General features: G+C 38.4%; 1 protein-coding gene across 1 annotated transcript; it reads right to left on the reverse strand.

Moving 5' to 3' along the window:
- Window positions 1-3,954: 3,954 nt before the first annotated feature.
- On the reverse strand, window positions 3,955-8,983 carry LOC103599102 (olfactory receptor 1L4-like). The gene is given in 3 exon segments (XM_008583195.1): window positions 3,955-4,392; window positions 4,395-4,980; window positions 8,962-8,983. Coding segments are annotated over 2 exon segments (948 nt in total). The 5' UTR covers window positions 4,905-4,980; window positions 8,962-8,983.
- Between the last annotated feature and the right edge of the window lie 13,166 nt (window positions 8,984-22,149).

Raw genomic sequence — 22,149 nt, forward strand, 5'->3', positions numbered from 1 at the left:
AGTTCTACAGGTAAATATATGATTTCTGTTCATCACCAATTCTTAAGTTGGTGTCTCTTCACTCATTTTGTTGTATGCCTACACTTCTCCAGCATCATTAAGCCTTATTAAGGATCACTTTGCATTTACAGTTGAATGGACAAAACCTTTATAAGTTTTAGCTTCTGTTCTTAAATTTGCCTGCCATAAATTTTGGTGAGTTTAAGCTAATTAATTTTTGCGTTTTTCCTATCATCAGCTCAGGGAGATACTGTTAATTGCTTCTGTTTCGTTTTGCTTAGATGCTGACACCATATGGGTCGTGTAGCTTTTGGTCATTTGTCCATACCTCCTTGTATTTTAGGATCTATGGGGATGCTTTTGTCTTAGAGTTGTTTTATTATTCCAGTTGTGCTATTTTCATAAGACTACAGGGGAACTCAAAATCTAAGCTGCCCTATTAGGTCTAATGATCATACAATTAGAGCCTCAGAGAAAGAGAAAGAGATTGGGGCAAAAATATATTTCAAGAAATTTTGAACTAGTTGTTTTTTTCAAATATAGAGAAAAATATTTATTCATAGATCTAAAAGTCTCAATAACCCCCAAGAAGGATGAACACAAAGAAATCTGTACACAACCATGGTCAAATTGCTGAAAACCAAAAATAAAACCATCCAGAGCAAAGACAATTTTCCTACAGGAAGAACCAAGGTAAGAATGACAGCTTACTTTTTAGAAACAATGCAAGCCATGAGACGATGGAACAATATGAACACAAATTAAAATCATTGCCTCCATATTCTCTCTGTACTTGTTCCTTAACTCACTACAGTCTAGCTCCTTTCATTCCTTCATTGCAAATCTGCCAAGCTTATCAATGGCCATCATGTTACTAAAACCCATGGACAATTTTGGAGCTTATTTTGCTTAACTGTCATCATATTTTGATGCTGATTAATAGCCTCTGCCTCTTGAAACTTCCTATTTTCGGATTCTATGACTTCTTTTTTAAAAATCCCCTTTGCTAATACCTTCTCTATCACACTCTTCCATGACAACCGTATTCAGCACTCCTCCCCAGGTCCTCAGATCTCATGCTACACACTCTTCTTAGTTGATATCACTTACTCTGATAAACAGGCAAAATATGTTCAATAAATGATATTTCCCATAGTTCAGAATTGATTAAAATCTCTAATATTTATGTACACAGAATGAGCTTGTACTAGAAAGACCCAATACATTCTCTTTACGATTCTTTTATCATAACACAGCATTATAGCATTATTCTCCTATTGTAATCAATCAGCCTCCCAGGTACCTATATGGTGCAAGGAGAAGCTGGCAAAGAAGTTTCTGGTCTATTCTCAAGGGCTATGCAGAAGTTTTACATCCAGTGTGGCAAGATGTTCAGAGGACTGCTTAGACCCTTTCTCTGATTATATCTACCTTCATAAGAAATTTGTTTCCTTTTATGATGCTTACTAGCAAATTTCCAGGTTAACTTCTGGGCTCTCTTGTTTGAATAACAAAAATATTAAAGTCTTCAGATACTCCTTACCCACTGCAGCTCACTCCTCGTGAAAGGTAACAGGATGTCTTCTGGGACTTAGTCTCATATTCTGACAAACACAGCACTTCAGGTGCAAATGAGAAGTGTAGGACTTATCTGAGGGCCAGACTGGGAACTCTTTTACCTTAAAGTGCTATCTTATTGTCCTTTGTTATCTAGGATTCGTTTTGGTTTGAACATTTGGGAATACATATAGGATTACACATAAAAGATCTGGTTTTTGTAGTGGCCATGCATTAGTTGAGGAAAATAAGTCTGGGTTGGTGGCGACATTAGGTCAGAACTAAAAAATATATGCTGGGATTCTTGGGATCAAAGGATTTTTACTTTTATGAGTGAATGTAGTCTGTAATTGATAAATTTATTTTTTTAGTATATGCCAGGAATTTCTCACATTCTAAAGGAGCTTAGAGTACTTGGTTAAACATGAGAAAACTGTGGCAAATAAATAAAGGGAGTGGAAAGTACACATATCTTCTAGGCCGGCATTCCCCAAACCAAGTGATTGGGGGGAGACAGTGGTGAAGACCAGTGTGCCTGTACAAATATGAAGGCTACTGCAAATTGAGTTTCTTTCCTGGCTTGGTAGTTACTCCCTGATGATTGGAGGAGGACATAGTGAAAGCAATGGCAGGGACCTTGATGTTGGATCCTAGATGTCCCTGTGTTCCACTAGACAACCACACACCTCCTGCCATATCTTTAAGGCTGAAAGACTTGTATTCAACTTCAGGTCCTGTCATTAATAAGCTTGTGACCCTGAAAAGCTGCTCATTGTGAGAACTTGATGAAATAATTGAGGCTAAAGGACTCCAGAGAGAGTATAAGTCTGACACTCTTGTTGCTATTGACAGTAGCAGAATGAGGGGGGATTGATGAAGCAACTAATTCACACTACTGTGTTTGTGTGTTAACACAGTTGTGCAGTCATCATCAAAACTGTTCACAAAATACTTCTGCCTTTTCATCTCATAGGCACATGGTTGGATTGTGTCTCCTGGCTCCCTGTGTTTGGGTGAAGTTATGATATTAGTTGTGGACAATGAATTATGGTCAGAAGTGTTGTGGGTAACTTCTACTCGGATTATTTAATGGGCAGTGTGAAATCTTGAGGAGTCTTTCTCAGCTCCTGACAGAGTGATGATTAATGTTTACAATGGTGCATGATCTGTCATTGTGGGTTGCTGAGTATTTAAAATAAGCAGCACCCTTACACTATTTTATGGTGACCATGCAATGTGAATAAGAAATAAACCTTAAGACTTTGATGTTGTATTCTAGCAAATCCTGTGTTATTCTGACCAATATACATTGCTTTTTCCAGAATATAAAGAGGAAGTTAGTGAGGATGCTGGGCATGTGGAGAAAGTAAGAATTAAGGGGGAACAGAAAATGAGATGGGTACAGATGTTTACCTATATATGATGGTTCAACTAAGGATTTTTTGACATTACGATGGTGCAAAAGTGTACACGTTCCCCAAATAGTGTACTTCAAATTTTGAGATCTTCAATACTTTATTATAAAATAGGCTTTGTGTTAGATAATCTTGCCCATTTGTAGGCTAATATAAGTATCCTGAATATGTTTGAGATAGGCTAGGCTAAACTATGATGTTCAGTAGGTTAGGTGTATTAAATGCGTTTTAGGCTTACTGTATTTTCAGCTTACAATGTGTTTATCTGGACATAACCACATCAAAAGTCGAGGAACATCTGTATTGAGAATTCACACTGTCATGACACTTTGGTGTTGATAGGTGCAGTAAATATTCTTTGCAGATTCTGCTGTCTTTCAAGTCATACTTTCCTTTCTTTCCTTACTCTCAAATTAGAAAAGCCTCATAGGGCTCTTCACTGTCCCTCCATCATATTCCAATGTTTATTACCTCTACATGCTCTGGTAGTTTTTACTATATGAAATGATCAGCTCATTTCCTCATCCTTTGAACCTTCCTCTGCACAAATTTAGTCTGTCCTTTGGGATGACTATGTCCTTCTTTCAAGAAGTCTTTCCCAATTTCCTACCAAACCCATGTAGTTTCTTTTGGAAATGAATGGGATTTTATCACTCCTTCACTTCTGGCCATGGTCAGGCTTACTGAAGAGTTATTTGTAGGAAAGCTTTATTTCACTGTATGGGTGCCAGACCACTGAAGGTTGCTGAAAATGCTTTCCTGGAATCAGGATTTCTAGCAGAACCTAGCCAGGGACTGAATATGTAGTGGGTCAAGGGCACTGACAAAAGACAAGCATTTTACTACCGGGCCAATGCTCTTATGGTATCCAGCTCTGCCTCTCATGTCCTCTTTGAGGGCCATGTGGAAAAGGGGTAGGAAGGAAGGATAATCTGAAAATCTCTTAGGTCATCTCCTAGTTATGACATTCCATCATTTTGTTCTATGAGTGAATTCTGTCCCTTAATTTCTTCAACCCCCTTTTCATATCTTTGTTCCTCAGGCTGTAGATGAAAGGATTCAGCATGGGTGTCACTACTGTGTACATAACTGTGGCTACCCGGTCCTTCACCACTGAGTACATGGACAGGGGTCGAAAATAGACATAGATGACACTCCCATAGAACAGGACCACCACGGTGAGGTGGGAGCCACAGGTGGAGAAGGACTTCCACTTCCCAGCTGTGGAGGGGATTCTGAGCACAGTGGCGATGATTCGTAGGTAGGAGAAGAGGATGCACAGGAAGGGGGTCACAATGACAGCCAGGGTCTCTGTCATGACCACAATCTGGCTGGAGGACGTGTCAGAGCAGGACAGCTTTAGCACAGGCTGGGTATCACAGAAAAAGTGCTTAATGACATGGGAAGCACAAAAAGACAGGTGAGACATGAGTAGCGAGACATGAGTAGCACACGGAACAGAGAGTGCAGGTGGGAGATAGTGCAAGAGCCCAGCAGCATGAGGAGGCAACGTCGTGGGTTCATAATCACATCGTAGTGCAAGGGGTAGCAGATGGCCACAAGCCGGTCGATGGCCATGGATGCCAGCAGGTAGCTGTCAGTGTTTGCAAAGGCCATGAAGAAGTACATCTGGACCAGGCAGCCCACGTAGGAGATAGACTTTGTGTCTGATAGTAAATTCACCAGCATCTTGGGTACAATGACTGTTGTGAAGCAGATATCCATGAAGGACAAATTGCTGAGAAAAAAGTACATAGGTGTATGGAGCCTGGGGTCAGAGTGGATGGCCAGGATGATGAACACATTCCCCATCACAGTGACCAGGTACATGATGAGGAAGATGGCAAAGAGGGGTTTCTGCAGCTGAGGGTTGGAAGAGAGGCCCAGGAGGATGAAGCCTGAGGTGCTGCTACTGTAGTTCTTTATCTCCATACTCTGGAATTCCAGGACAGGGTTTAGAGAAGCAGTGGGAGACATGCGAATGTCAATTTGATCAAGACATCTTCTTCTTAACCTCAAGCCTATAAATAAAGGACACTACTATTACCAAGGTTTTTAAAAGAACATTTACATCTGTTGCACAAGAGTTTGCCGGGCAGTGGAGGAGGAATAAAGCATAAGCAGAAGTGGGAGTAGCCTATCTAAAGGTGTGGAGTGTCACACGTACACCAGGACTAGTGCAGGAGATACACAGCAATTACTCCCAGTGGTACAAGAGGACGGGTCCCTGAGCCAGGATTCAAATCCTGCCATTTACCACTATGTGACCTTCAACTACTTTCTTGACTTCTTTGTGCCTCTGTATTTTCATCTTTAAAGTAGAGATAGCAGGCTTTGTGAGAGTTAAATGAGTAGATTAACTTGAAGTGCTTAAATCAGTGCTTGCCCAAAGAAAGTCTTCAGAAAACGTTGGCTTTAATTAATGCTATTACTCTCATGTTTTCTATTAGAAGATGAGAGTTAAGAAGGCTCACTTAAATAGTGGTTACCAGAGGCAAGGAAAGGGAGTTGTGGTGGGGTGGGGAAGGGTTGGTAGACGAATGCAAAGTCACAAAGTTATAGTTAGGTAAGAAGAATAAGTTCTGGTGTCCTGGGGTATCGATAGCTAATGATATCATATTTTATATTTCAAGATAGCCAGAAAAGAGGTTATCAAATGTCATAAGCACGAGAAAATGATAAATGTTTAGGTGATACATATGCTAACTATTCTGATAAGATCATTTTACAGTATATGCACGTATTGAAACAATAAACTGTGCCCCATGAACATGTATAATAAAAAAATTAAAAAATACAATAAAAAGGAAACCTCACAATATTCTTATTTGAGTTCAATGATTCCTGTGGGATTAGATAAAGGCTGCACCCTCAGGTCTGCACATTGTCTTGGAAACAACTTTCACCATTTGGCACTGGTTTTAGGAGGTAAAACATACAGTGCATATTGTTTAAATAGAGAAGTATTAAAATAGGCCACACATTGGAACAAATACGGTGTTCCTATTACTGGTGAGGCAAACAAGACAGCATGTTGAACCAAAACAAGAAAAAAAAAAGAGAGAGAGAGAGAATGTGTGCTTCAAGAAACTGCATATGTTAAGTGAAACAGGCCAGGCACAGAAAGAAAAAAAAAATAAAAAGAAAGAAAGAATAAATAATTACAATAATGTACTGAACTTTTAGAAGGAGACAAGAGGACATTGGTTACTAGAGGAGGCAAAGGGGAAGGGGAGGTTAGCGAGAAACTGGTTAATGGACACAAGGAATGATCATGTTTTGTAATAATGAACATGCTGATTATCTTGATTTAATCATCACACATTGTTCACAGGTATTGACATTCAACTCTGTGCCCCACAAATATGTATAATCAATTATTTTTCAATTAAAAGAAAAAAGAAACTACAGAGAAACAGACAGCAAAGCCCAACAAGGGAAAAGTTAGAAAACTCCAAGCTGTCTTCCGATTAGAAACTGAAGGTTTTCCTTGTGTGCTTAGGAACTTCTACGTGGCCTAATTTGTCTGAGTTCTTTTCAATTCCCTTTCTAAAGGTCCTTGTTAGGTTGTTTCTTGACCAATTCCTTAGTCTCCCTTTTTTTGTTTTTTGTGTTTTGTTTCAGGGGTAGAGGGAGCTGGGTTCGACCTTGACTCATGATGCATTCATGCAAGGCACCCACGTGAACGAGGTCCTCTCATTCAGTGTCTTCTCTTATTCATAGGGTTGTAGGTGGTAGTGGTAGTGGGGATAGGACAAAAATAAACATCAGAATTAATTAATACTTCTTGGTACTAGAGAATTAAGATGAGATTTTCTCAAATCTTCAGAGAAAAACTGCTTGATACTTAAGCATTTCTTTTTGGCTAATATGACCTGGATACTTAATAAGCTTTTGGTCCAGGGATGTCACTCAAAATAGAAATACCAGGAACAGCCTATGTAACTGAGATTAGCTCTTTAAATATATTAATTGTTCTGATTGCAAAACTATGAAGTCTTCATTCTAAACATTTAAATATTACAAGAATATAAAACTCAGAGTGTAAAAGTCCAGTTTCCACCAATATCATGAAAAAGACAAGCCAAAGATAGTCCCCTTACCATTATTAAGCTACATTGTTCAGATGGAGGAGCAAGCTAGCAAAAAAGTAAAACGAAAGAAATGGGAGGAAAAACATTAGAAAAGATGACATTGTCATTATTTTATTTTTAGGTATCACAATTGTGTACCATGAAAATCCAGGATGATATCTGAAAACCTTTTATAATCTATAATAATTTCATCAAAGTTGTCCAACACAAGATAGACATACAAGTATTAATACTGTTTCTGTGTTAGAAAAATGTAATGGGAAAATAGTTTTGATTGACAGTGGCACAAAAGTCTAAAAATACTTAGAAATAAACCAGAGGAACAACAACAGCAAAAAAAGAGTGATACCTATCTCAAGAAACTATAGAACACAACACAAAATAAAAATCTGGATAAGTGAAGATGAAGACTCTATATTTAAAAATGTCAATTATTTTCATATTAATGAAGTTTAATGCACCACTAATAAGCCCCCAAGGAAATTTTTAAAAAATTTATTTTAAATTTTATTGATTATACACGCTCATGGGACAAGAGCTGTGTCCAAGATGTGGTGAGCAAATTAATGCTGTCAGCGTTCCCACCACTTCAAATTGCAATTATTCCTCATGTCCCCCACCCAAACTTTCCCCAATACCCACTCTGTGCCCCCCACGCAGCCCACCCTGGCAACCTAGGTCTGTTCTTTCTTTGCAAATTCAACATACCACTGTGGTCTTTCTTTCCTCAAGGGAAGTTTTAATGGAACTTGAGAAGGTTGTTCTAAAATTCATGTAGGGGAGTGAATGGCTAAGGAAAGACAAGATCATTCTGAAAAAATTAGAATAATAATGGGAAATTTTTCTAACCCCCAACCAAAGCATAGAATAATAGAAAACAATAAGATCATGACATACACATAGAAAAATCCAAAAATGGATCAAAAGAAAAAAAAGAATTTTGTGTATTTATACATGTATTCAGATTGTGATGTGTATTGAACTTAATTTGTAATAAAGATTTATTTCATAGCAAGAGAGGGAATGAAGTATTAAATGAATAATAAAAGGATACTTCAAAAACTTCATGGAGAGATTTGTATTATCTTTCAATTCTATTTTTCCACAAACTTTTAAAACTACACTTGTATTTATGACAATTGGAATATTTGAAAAAAAATGAGCCTAGGTTTCTGTCTATCCTACAAATAGAAATAAACCCAGATGGATGACTAATATAAAAGCAAAAAATTGTGAACTATTAAATAAGTCACCAGTCAAAATTAAAGGAGCATAGTTTCCTGATCTCAGGATGGGAACAGTATTTCAAGGAAGAAGTGAGATGTAGAAACAAGAAGTGATCCAATAGAGGGAGGGAACATTCCTAGGGCTACAAATTGGAGTGGAGGGGCCAGGGGGAGGGGGAGGGAGGTTGGGGATAATTGGGAGGGGACAAAGGGTACAGAAGTAATTTCTGGTAATGGGTATGCCCCCAGTATGAATCTGGCCCTCACATTGTGGGCAGGAGGTGGGACGGTTAGCTTTGTATCTCATGCATATTCTTAATAATAATAAAAAAAGAAATACTGTAGTAAAAAATTTGAAAATTACACCAAAAGAGACCATAAGTACAGTACAATATAAGTTAAAATATTAACAATTTGACTCAAAGAAAATATATACAACACAGTTACCAAAGAAAACATTTGAAAGGATGTGAAAGCTCATTGGTTATCAAAAATTCAAATTAGACTTAAATACAATTTTCACTTAGATGGGCAGTAATTTTTTTTTGGCAGTATTTATAGAGAAATAGACCCTCACATATACTGGTGGTAAGAGGGTAAATCAGTCTAGGCCTTTTGGTAATCTCTATCATAATTGAAACACTGCATCCTTTTATCCAACAGTTCTACTTATAGAAAGCTTTATCCTTTAGAAATAGTCATATATGTGTCACTCAAAGGTATGTACACACATTTTTGTTGTAGATTGCTTATAATACCAAACCAAACCAACCAACCAACCAAGCAAAACAACCCACAGAGGGGGCAACTAGATATGTACATATGGGTGAATTGTTAAGCAATTAATAGTGCATTCTTATTCACTATCATGCAGTCTCTAAAGAAATGATGGCTAATGTCAGCCGACATCTATCAGCAAACAATATTTATCTCACACTGAACGAGGTGCTTTGCACATACTTTACCATTTTATTTTATCCAATCCTAAGAGATAGGCACTATTATTATTCCCACTTTATAGATTAAAAAAATTAGAGTTTAGCAAAGTTAAATAACTTTCCAGATCCCACAGTTAGTAAGTGGTGGAGCTGGGATTTGAATTCAGGCAGTCTGATGGCAGAGCTGGAGCTCTTTATTAGTAAGCTATGCTATCACTATCACACTATGGTCTGTGATATTTTGTTATGTAAAACAAGCAGGTTGCAGAACAATATATATATATATATATCATAATTTTATTTTTATAAAGAAATTCTCTTTTATATGTTGTGTTTGTTGTGGTGTGTGTGTTTGTCTTCTGAAGTGAGATTGGAGGGATGGTGTGAGGATTAACTTTCATATTTAACTTTATATGATGTATATTTTATTTTAGTTTATTGACAAAATAAAAATTTCATATATTTTTGGTATATAACATGATGTTTTGAAGTATGTATACATTGTGGAATGGCTATATTGACCCAAATAATTTATGTATTACCTCACATACTTATTTTTTGTGGTGAGATTATACTGTTTACATTTAAAAAATAATGGACACTTGATTCTTTGTATTAATTTTATAATTAAAAAGGTGAAAGTCCCTACAATCTCACTCCTTAGAGAGCTAGCATTGTGTGCATATTTAAATTTTTTTTCTCTTCATAAACCTATATTCATACTATATACAGAATTGGGATCACACTCTCATATGCTTTTTTCTCTTCGCAGATTGTTATAATGGATATTATTGTGTGTGTGTTTCTGTGTGATTGTGTGTGTGTGTATGAGAGGTATTAAAAAGTTCATGAAAATGTCCGTATTATCTTTTAATAACATTTTCTCATGAACTTTTTTGAAGTACCCTCATTATATAGCTGTGTGTGTGTATGTGTATATATATATATATATATATATACACACACATATACATACATACACTTCAGAAAGTGAGATTTTGGCAAACCCCTCTATAAGTAGTTAGTATTACTGCTCACACAATAGTTTGGAGAAATGACACATCAGTTAGTAGTTGGGAAGAACCAAGAGGGAGTGGGAGCCTTTCCAAGCCTTTTAAATCACACTTTCCACCTTAGGAGGTGTTTATTCCCTTCTTCAATAGGCAGAAAATATCAACTATTTCTGTACTTCTCAACTTTCTCCATTGGAATTTCACTTTGTGGACATTTGTCATCTCAGGTCGGTTTTCCTTTCCTTGCTTACCGATCACTTAAGCAGGTTCCTTCTCTTAGCCATTGACCCACATGAAACCAGGGAGTGGAAACTGGAAGCACAGAATGCACTTTCCAAACTGGATAAAAATGCTGGTGGAAAGCTATCGTCATCCACACAACTTGCTTCCCGGAATGAACAAGGACAGTTGGGAAAGGACTAAACTAGAAAAAAATTAGCTAACATTTATTGGACATATTCTGTGCTTAGCATTTTTCTCATTTAATCTTGAAGTAACACTATGATATTAGTAGAATTATTGTTCCCTTTTTATAGAAAAAAGGAGACTGAAATTTAGAGTCACACAGCTGGTAAGTGGTATCTAAGACTCAAGCCCAGGCACAGCTTACTCTGAATGACATGTTTTTCTGGGAAGTTTTAGACCCTCCAATTCCTCACAGAACCCAGTCCATTCAGCTCTGGACTGTTCTCAGCCAGCTTCTGCCCCACTTTTTGTTTCTGCCTTTCTTCTCCTGAAAATCATTGGTTCTGCCTCTCTCTCAGTAATTCAATGAGTTAAGCTTTGAAGTTGTCAGTTCCTCCTGGTGCCTTGCTTAGCTGTGACCAGCCTGCATTCATAAGTGCAGCCGTTAACACAGAAAGTACAGACTGTGCAACCTGGACCAGAAGAAGGGGAGCTGCGGATAATCAGAGAGCTTTGCTTGACTTAAATGTTATGGAGTTTTGAGTCTTTGTGTTTTTCATCTCTGTCATTTTAGCATTTGAGGAAAGTGATTGTCCAAATTCCACAATTCCAGAGATAGGAATCTCACAGTATCTGGAGCTGCCCTGGTCCATTGTGGAATAGCTCTGACTTCGAAATTTCCTTCTCATCATGAGCTGAATTTACCTTCCTATTACTGACAGGCACTGCTCTCAGAACTTTATGTGCATTAAGGCATTTAGTCTTTACAACACCCCATTTTAGAGATATCAAAAGTGAGGTAAAGACAACTGAAGTGATTTGTCCCAGAGTGTGTGCTCTTAATCCCTGCATTGTCCTAACTTCCTGCTCACCTGTTCTTCTGCTGACCCTGTTTCCTGGAGGAGATCACCCCCAAAGTGGGTCTTGGGTTGCAGGATGTGGGCTGCATCCTCTAAAGGCCGGGCCAGTGCCTAGAGCAGTGTCTTGCATAGAGCAGGTGCTTCAATGTTTGATATTTGATCAAAGGAAGAGAGAGGGAAAAATATAGGGATAGATGGTGTTTTCCAGCTTTTGAGATGGAGAAGAAGACAGGATCAGAAAAAGGGAGAATGATTCCATGAAGATATTGACCCCAAGATCCTTTTTACCAAAGACCCCTCAACCTGCCTACCTGTAGGCTTGATGGTGAAGAACAGGCTTGTGGGGCTGCCAGAAGGTTAAGATGAGGCTCTGAATCTCTGAAGAAGGAACCCTCTTGAAGTGGAGATTTAGTCTCACAAATGTGCTGGTTTTTCTCTACCTATAGTGGGAATTGATGATAGAAAGGGAGACCGGAGCCTTTCTTTTCTTCATGCCAGAGCCCTGGGAGGATTGGCCCTGTGATCTTCCCAGGAGGGGAGAACATTACTGTGGGGAACCTGGACTCTAGAGGTGTAGCCTCTTACAACTGGAAAGGGAATTAGAGCCATGCAACAGGAAGAGTGAAGGTGTGTTCATTCAAATGTGTGTACTCTATGTATATGTGTGTTCATACTCTGTGTACATGCATAGTCTCTTGTGCACGTCTGTGTGTAGGCTTATGTGTGCCTACGTGGAAAGAGAGGTGATGACCTCTGACATTCCTGAGGTTCTGTGTCTGCATGTATGGCTGTATCTAGGTTCAGGTGTAGTGTTATGTGGAAAGGGTTGAAGGTACAGGCCCAGGAGCCAGACTGACCAGATTTTGATGTTGGCTCTGAATCTTACAAACTGTGTAGCTTTTGCAAATACTTAACTCTTCTGAGCCTATTTTTTGTTTGTATGTTTTTTGTCTGCCTTTCTTAAGCATTTTATTGCTTCAATTTTGTTTTTTATTTTATTTTATTTTAATTTTTTTGTGAGAAAGAAATAAAGAAAGAAAGAAAGAAAAAAGAAAGAAAGAAAGAGAAGACCAAAGCAATGTGTTGAATTTTCAGAATGGGAAAACAAACCGAAGGATACTAGAGATGGGGGTGGGGGTGGGTTGGAAGGGATAGGTTGGGTAAAGGGCATAAAGAAAAGTCGTGATTTGTAATAATGATATTGCTTCAATTTCTTTCTTTTTTTTTTCCTTTTTGTCTTTTTTCGTGTCCGGCAACGGATCGCAACCCTCAGTGTTGCGCCTGTACTGGACTGAGACCGGCAACGGGATCGCAACCATCGGTGCTGCGCCCGCACCTCGCTCAGCCAGTGAGCGGGAACCAGTCTGTATGTGGGATCCGAACCCTCGGCGGGAGCGCCGCTCTCGCAAGCGGCGCACTGTAGCGGTGCACCACCGGGCCGGCCCTTGCTTCAATTTCTTAAGCCAGACTGCTTATATTTGAATCCCAGTCTTCCCATTTACTAAATGGGCAAATTTGGACAAGTTATTTAGCCTTGCTAACCCACACTGTCTACATCTATAAATGGCACAGCAATCACAGCAATTTTTTTTCTGTTTATTCCTTTTAAATACACTTTATTTTTAAGAGACAGCAAAATTATCAGCAGGTACGCAGAGTTTTTATATACCCCTCTTCCACTTATGCACAGCCTCCCCCAGTATCAGCACCCCCACCAGAGTGGCCCATTTGTTACAAGTGATGAACTCATATTGACACACTATTATCACCCAAGTCCATAGTTTACATTAGGGCTCACTCTTGGTGATGTACATTCTATGGGTTTTGACAAGCGTGTAATGACATGGCTCTACCGCTATAGTATCATACAGAGCAGTTTCACTTCCCTAACAATCATCTGTGCTGCACCTGTTCGTCCCTCTTTCCCCCAGCCTCTGGCAACCACTTGCCTTTTTACTGTTTCCTGAGTTTTGCTTTTTCCATAATGTGACATGGTTGGAATCAAGCAGTATAACTGGCTTTTCAGATTGGCTTCTGTCACTTTGTAATATGAATTTAAGTTTCCTCCGTATCTTTTCATGGCTTGATTGCTCTTTTCTTTTTAGTGCTGAATAATATTTCACTGTGTTGATGTACCGCGGTTCATTTGTGCATTCACCTACTGAAGGGCATCTTGGTTGCTTTCAAGTTTTGGCAATTATGAGTAAAGCTGCTATAAACATTTGTGTGCCAGTTTTTCTATGGGCATAAGTTTTAAACTCATTTGAGTAAATACCAAGGAGTGCAATTGCAGGATTGTATGTTTAGTTTTGTAAGAAATTATCAAACTCTCTTCCAAAGTGACTGTACCATTTTGCATCCCCACCAGCAATGAATGAAAATTTTTGTTGCTGCACATGCTCATCAGCATTTGGTGTTGTCAGTGTTCCTGATTTTGGCCGTTCTAATAACTGTGTAGTTGTATCTCATTTTTTAAAAAACGTGCATTTTTCTAACAATGTATAATGTGGAGCATCTTTTTATATGCTTATTTGACATTTCTATATATTCTTTGATAAGGTGTCAGTTTAGATCTTTTGGCCATTTTTCAATTTGGTTGCTTATTTTGTTATTGTTGGGTTTAATGTTTTCTTTGTATATTTTGAATAGTCCTTTACCAGATACATCTTTTGCAAATATTGTCATCCATTCTGTGGTATGTCTTCTTATTCTCTTCACAGTGTCTTTCTCAGAATAGAAGTTTTTAATTTTAATGAATTTTAGCTTACCAACTATTTCTTTCATGGATCTTTCTTTTGATATTTTACCTAAACTCAATGATACATAGATTTTTTTAAATGTTATCTTCTAAGAGTTTTATTGTTTTATATCTACGTTAAGGTCTATGATACATTTTGAGTTAATTTTTGTGAATGGTGGAAGGTCTATATGTCTAGATTCATCTCTTTTTATATGTGGATGTCTGGTTATTCCAGCACTATTTGTTGAAAAGAATATCTTTTCTCCATTGTCAAATGGCTTTGCTTATTTGTCAAAGATTAGTTGGCTATATTTATGTGGGTCTATTCCTAGGTGAGACTTAATTTTTACTTTTGTAATTAGAGATTAGCAGTTTACTCAAGGTGAGGTAAGTCGTAAATCAGGATGTGAACTCTGGTGTAGTGGGTAAGGGGTGAGCCATGGAGACCCATTATCTCATGTTGTATCCCAGCTCTACACTCATTGGCTGTGTAACCTTGGGTGAGTTCCCTGACATCTAGGGTCTCATGGTTGGTGTGTCAGTTGGTGAAGGCATGGAAGTCATGGAATTTTGGGTATATTAGAGGGACATAGAACTGGGGCAGAGTGGAGGAAGTCAATGGTATGTTAACAGAACAGGTTTTGGAGTTAATGCCTGAGTTCAAAACCCTGCCTACCACTTACCAGTTGAATGATATTAGGCAAATTACTAAATAGATTTGTGCCTCAGTTTGTCCATTTATAAAATAGGGATAATAGTAATCCTGGCTTCATTACCTTATTGAATAAGATTTTAGTTTTGCAGTAGTCAGGTTGCCTGGTACCAGGGATAGCTTCATGGGTGTGCTCAGAAGGACCCCAGGTTTGGTTTAATGCTCTGTTATCTCTGATTTAAAATTTTTAATACTTTTGAACAAGGGCATCACATTTTCACTTAGCATTGGGTGGGCCCTGAAGGTTATTATTATTTTTTTATTGGTTGTGAATATTCATGGGGTATAAAGCTGATTGTCACCACTCATTCCCAAGATGTAATGGCCAGATCCATACTGGCAGTATGTCCATTACCACAAATTGTGATTGTACCCTGTGTCCCCCACCCAATTATCCCCAACCTCCCTCCTCATCCCCCTTGTCCCCATTCCACTTTCTGTCTGTAGATATGCTCTCTCCTTCTGCAAGTCCAATGCACCACTGTGGTCTTTCTTTCCTTCCTTCTTTCTCTCTTAGCTCCCACTTATGAATCAGTACGTGTGGTGTTCATCCCTCTGTGCTTTGCTTATTTCACTCAACAGAAGTTTCTCCAACTTCATCCATGTTTTTACAAATGGGAGAATTTCATTCTTTTTTATGGCACAGTAGTATTCTGTGGTGTATATATACATTTTCCTTATCCAATCATCCATTGATGGACCTTTAGGTTGGTTCCATATCCTGACTATTGTGAACAGAGTTGTGATGAACATGGGAGTGCAGGTATCCCTTTGACATGATAATTTCCATTCCTTTGGGTATATGCCCAGAAGTGAGATTGCTGGATCATATGGAAGATCTCTCTGTAGTTGTTTGAGAAATCTCCATACTGTTTTCCATAGTGGTTGCACTAATTTACAGTCCCACCAAGAGTGCAGGAGTATTCCCTTTCTCTACATCTTTGTCAGCATTTGTTATTGTCTGTGTTTTTGATTATAGCCAGTCTAACTGGAGTGAGATGATATCTCAATGTGGTTTGAATTTTCATTTCCCTGATGACTACTGATGTTGAGCATTTTTTCATGTACCTGTTGTGGGCCCTGAAAATTATATATCCAGTCCTGCCTAGTACACAGTTATCACTCAATAAATGTTAATGATGATGATAACGATGATGTGATGTCCCCAGACCATTCAATATTCACCTTCCTGCCCATTTCCCTTCCCATCTCCACCCTATTGAGCTCTACAGAGCTAGCGGATTGGGCTCTGATGCATCTTGAGAACTATGTGTATTCCTATGGTGACAGGCACTCTTGGGTACCAGAATAGGAAGAGCTCTTTCCTGAACTCTAGGTGAGTGCATCCATCTGTACTGCACAGGAATATACCACCGAGACCTCTAACTGACACATTTTAAATGGAATGTCTTTTTCAAACTTGCTCCTTTCCGTTTAAAAAATTTCCACTTAACTTTTGAGGCCTGCTTCAGATACCATCTCTTTTGTGAAGCTTTAGATAAAATTAAACAAAAAAATTTTGCCTTGAGCCTTCCACAATACTTTGCTAATCCTCTATCACAGCCCCTCCCACTATATTGTAATCGTCATTGTATGGATGCTCCCCACTAGGCTGCGAGCATTTTTTGAGGGCAGGGACTATTGCTATTAATATATGAATCTCAAATGCCTAACACTCTATGTAACACAGCAGGTGCTCAGTAAATGTTTGTTAAAAGGAATTGGACCTGGGCTGAGCTGGGCTAGTTGTGCGGAGGCTGAGAAGAGAAGAATGGAACAGAGTTGTTAGGAAACTGAATATTTATGGATTTAGTGAGGTTTATCAAAGATTTCCACAGAAACTTCCTTTTTATGGCTCAAATTCTCTAATGACTGGAATGGAGACCATGGAGAGATGAAGTTGGCAATGACAGACAGTCCTGCAGATGGCACAATCATCTATCTGGTCATCAAAGCCAGGAACTTGGAAATAGCCCTTAACTCCTCCCTGTTAATGCCACCTCTTCCTCCCCCAATTTAATCAATTACTAAACACTTGCCAAAACTTCCTGTCACAATTTCTCACTTCTGTCCCTCCTCTGTGTCTCCACTGCCACTGCCCTATCTCAGCACGTAAACATCTCTTATTTGGTGTGTGATCTCCACCCCCTAATAGGTCTAGTATCTTTTGTCTTAGGTTATTCAGTCCTAGCAAGAAGGGATGGAACACTCCAAATGAGACAACACTGAAAAAGGGATTGTTTTTGAAAGTGGGAGTAGGGTTTAAGGAAATTGTCAAAAGATAGTGTGGCGCTCTGGAGCTAGCCACAGCAGGGAGCCATTACATCCCTAGACGGGAGGGGAGAATGACACAAGTGGTTTTCAGAACCTGAACAAAGTGGCCGTATGGAGAGGGTCACCTGACAGGTGCTGTGGCCTTTGGTAGGTGGACGTAGGTAATTCACGATAAGCAGCAGAAAGGAAGTTGGAAGAATAAACACCCTGATCTTACCATCCTCCCGTATTCTGGATCTCCTACCAGTACCTGGCATTGGCAGAAGGGAATAGAAAACTTTTGATACATGCCTCAGTCTCATGGAGCACAGAGCAGGGTGGGCAAGGGTGGAGAGAAGCTTAAATAGACAAATGGAAGCTGTCCTCACAAGCCTATTCTATCTTCCATCTGGTGACCAGAGTGGTCTTTACAAATTACAAATGATCTTATAATTATTTCGTCATTTTTCTGCTCAACATCCTTCAAAGTCTCTCATTTGTTGACACCGTGTGTTTTCAAAGTGGTTTGTCATGGTGTGTGATGGGTACGAAATTAACATGGAGGAATGTTGATTTTATTCATTTTATTCTCTCTATTGTATGTGGCAGAGGCAGTGATGTTTACCAAATATTCGATATGAAAACTTACATTTTTTATTCTCTGCAGCTTGATGTGAACACATGGCTACTTCTGTCCAAAGGAATATGGGTTTAAGTAATGTGTGTTATTTCTGGGTTAAGGCAATGGAAAACCACATGCAATTCTGCAGTCCTTCCCTGCTAAAGAGGTGGTGTGATTTGGATGCACCATGGTGGACCTCTATCAGTGTGGTTTTCTCTGAGCCACTGCCCATAGAGCACCTCTCATGACTCATAGTGAACCTGTTGTGTGAGAGAGAAAAAGTTTTGTTGTGTTATGTGTCAATTAAAATTAAGAAAAAGAAATAAATGGATTTGTCTTATAAATGTAGCCATAGGATGTCACAAGTTTACATGTCAGAAACTGAATCTAAAAAGTATACATAGAAATTATTATCTACCTGAAGGACTAACAACTATGTCAAGTGGATGTATATTTATTCATATAATTGTATTACTCCCAACCTCAAATAAATTATAGCTGTGCTTTTAAAAATAGTTTTATTGTATATTGTATTGTGCTATTGGGATTTTAGGATTAATTTGCTACTGCAGTATGTATAGTCTATTCTTGGCTAAAAATTCAGTAAAAATTGAGAAAAGAATATAAACAGTTAATTCACAGTGGAAGAAATAGAACTGACCAGGAAACATATAAATAATATGCATATTAAAGGAACAATGAGATATTATTTATGACCAGTATATTGACAAACATGGAAGATGTTGATACTGTAGGGGGTTGACTGTGTGAGGAAACAGGTGCCGTCACACTGTAGGTTGGCACAGAAATGCACACAGCCTTTTTGGAGGACAATTTGACCATATCTATCAAATTACGCTTTTATGTATATAAGGCATAGTACACATTTGAACAATGGATATGTACGAGATGTTCATAGAAGCTTTATTCATAATGGGGAAGGGAAAAAGGAAATGTTTAAATAAATTATGGTGTCTTCTATGAGCATACTTTGAAAGGTTCATGGAGAGATGAGTATTCTCTTTCAATTCTATTTTTCCACGAACTTTTTGAAGTACCCTTGTATTTTACAATACTATGAAGCAGTTAAAAACAATAGTGTAGCTTGTAGATAGTGATGACTTTGAACCACTGCAATACATCTCGTTAGATAAAAATTCAAGTTGCAAAATTTATTTATATAGTGTGATTTCAAGGCTATTAATCTTTGTATTTGCATATATAAGGATATATTTATATATATAATGCGTTTGTGGGTGGGAATCAAGAAAGACTTTCAGTTTTTACTTCTTAACTTCTGTTTGATTTTCACAACTAGACTGTATTCATGTGTTATCTGTGGACTCAGGAAATAAAATATGGAAAATAAAAATATGGAAGACCAGAAAAACAGTTAGGTATTTTCAACATAGTGCTTACTTTGTGACCTCTGTATCAAATATTGGCACACAAAAAAATTTTTTAAAAAACCCCACAAAAAACAAAGCAAAACATATGATGGATAAAACCACATCTAGGAGATATGGGAAGAAGGTCATTAATTGCCTGAACCCTAAACCCACAACAGTGGCTCTAACAAATTTTACAAGCCAACTGGGGTCCTCTAAAGAGATCAGTGGTTCTCAAACTTGGCTGCTCTTTGCAATTACCCAGGAGCTTTAAAAATGCTGATATGTGGGTTGCATTCTCAGAGAATCTGATTTAATTGGTCTAGGTTGTGGCCTGGGCTTGAGGATCTTTTTAAAAGCTCCCCAGGTGATTCTAAATGTGCAGAGGAGGCTGAGAACCACTGCTTTAGTTTGAGTAGACACCATCATAAAAGTTTTAAATTAGGAGATGGAAAGAAACGGGGGAATTCATTTGTATGCCTCAAAAGGACAATGTTATTCAAACAATATGAGAGAAAAAGGCCCTGACTAGAACTTGCTTAAAATGCTCTCCATTTAAAACTTGGTTACTCAGTAGCTCCTTCTAATGCTGCCCTGAAGGACTCATTTCCAATGGGAGGAGGCAAAGTCTCTGAGTTATGGCATCTTCTTCCCCTTTTCTAAAATTAAAGTGGAAGTGGTCCCTTGAAAGCAGCCCAGTGGGAAAACCAGGAGGCCTCACTTAAGATGTTGTGTTAGAAAGTTTTTGAGCCACCATCTTTGGAGAAGCTGTCTCTGAGGGACAGGTCCAATCTCAGCTTTCTTAATGAGGCTCTGGGGAGGACTTGCTGATGAACTTCTAGGCTCCTTTTCTTTGATGCTAATTAACCACTCGGGGTGGCTCTTGAAAGCCTAATTGAACGAAGTACAGAGGTAAAAGTTTGGCTTCTCCTTGGTGCATTGGTGATTGAGAATTAAACACATCACCTCAGGTTAGTCTCAATGTAACCATGGCCACAGCTGCTCTCAACACAGTTCCTGGTAAAGAGAACTGAGACTACCCAGGCACACCCATCCCACAGTCCAGTTAGAGAAACATGTTATCCCTTGAGAGGAAAAGGGTTTGTCTGCTGATCTGAATATTGGCTCATCTGGTTCAGAGCTCTACTGAAATAAGAGCAAGAGGGGACTCTGGGGGAGGACAGGGCTGTCCTTGGTGACATCATCGTTGCACAGGTTAAGGTCTGGCCTCAGACATCTCCACTTTATTCCCATGGTGTTAGGGTAGGCACTCGCGATTTAGAATTAGTCATGGCAGTTACCTTTTCTTTACCATGATAACCTAGTGCACGTCGGTTGACATCTTAAAATTTATTAAAATTATGCAATAAAAAGTATGAGCTAGTTCACTAGGTGATAGAAATTATTTGAGGGCTTTGCAACCAGGAAACTCAAAAAAATTTGGATTCCACTCTGAGATCCAAGTACCTCTTTCCACGAGGTTGTTAAGGGAAATGCTGCCCAGGGAGCAATGGAAAACTGGAAGCCAAGTGATAATTTATTGTTGTCCGGACTTTGGGCCCAGAATTCTAATTCAGGGAACTCTGGAAAGCTACAATGGGCTACAATGTTTCTAAACTAGTTATATTTAAATAGCTTTACACTAAACTCATGCTGTGGATGAAGCAACTCTAATTTATCTCGGAAAAACATAAAGGAAATGCTTCATGACATAGGTATGGGCAAGAATTTTTTTGAATAAGACCTCAAAAGCACAGGCAACAAAAGCAAACATAGGCAAATGGGTTTACATCAAACTAAAAAGCTTTTGCACAGCAAAGGAAACAATCAAGAGAGTGAAGAGACAGGGAAGGGCGAAAATGTTTGCGAACTATTTATTCGACAAGAAATTAACGTCCAGAACATATAAGGAACCCAACTCAGTGGTAAAATAGCAAATAATGTGATTAAAAAATGGGCAAAAGACCCGAATAGACATTTCTCAAGAGAAGACACACCGATGACCAACACGTGTATGAAAAAATGCTCAACATCACTAATCATCAGAGAAATCAAGTCAAAACCACAGTGTGATATCACCTCACCCCAGTTAGAATGGCTGCTATTTTAAAAAAAGTAATATAAAAGATAACAAGTGCTGGCAAGGATGTGGAGAAAAGGGAACCCTACACACTGTGGTGGGAATGTAAATTAATACAACCACTGTGGAAAACAGTACAGAGGTTCCTCAAAAACTTAAAATTAGAACTACCATATGATCCAGCGGTCCCACACCTGGGTATATGAGGGTACATTGAGAAGTTCATGGAAAAGAATATCGTCACTGCCACGTTTATTGCAGCATAATTCACAATAGCCAAGATATGAAATCAATTCATGTTCATCGATGGATGAATGGATAAAGAAAATATGGTATATATGCACAATGGAATGCTATTGAGTCATAAAAAAGAATGAAATCCTGTTATTTGCAACAACATGGATGAACCTGGAGAACATTATGTTAAGTGAAATAAGCCAGGCACAGAAAGACGAATAACCACATGAACTCAGTTATATGTGGAATCTAAAAAAGTTGATCTCCTAAAAGTAGAAAGTATAATGTTGGTTACCAGGGACTGGGATGGTTAGAAGGGAGGAGGAATGAGGAGATGTTGGTTGAAGGATACATAATTATGGTTACATAGAAGGAAGAGATGTATTTGTACAGCATGGTGACTACAGCTAATGACAAGATATTGTATTCCTGAAAAAATGTAAAGAGAGTGAGGTTATGTGTGCTCATGACAAAAATGATAACTATGTGAGGTAATGCATTTTTTAATTAGCTAGATTTAACTATTTCTCAATGTATGAGTATATATACTTCAAAACATTATGTGTACATATAAAAACATATGTTATCTGTGAACTTAAAAAATGTTTA

This window comes from Galeopterus variegatus, unplaced genomic scaffold, assembly GCF_000696425.1.
Source record: "Galeopterus variegatus unplaced genomic scaffold, G_variegatus-3.0.2 Scaffold2849, whole genome shotgun sequence".
NCBI classification, from domain to species: Eukaryota; Metazoa; Chordata; class Mammalia; order Dermoptera; family Cynocephalidae; genus Galeopterus; species Galeopterus variegatus.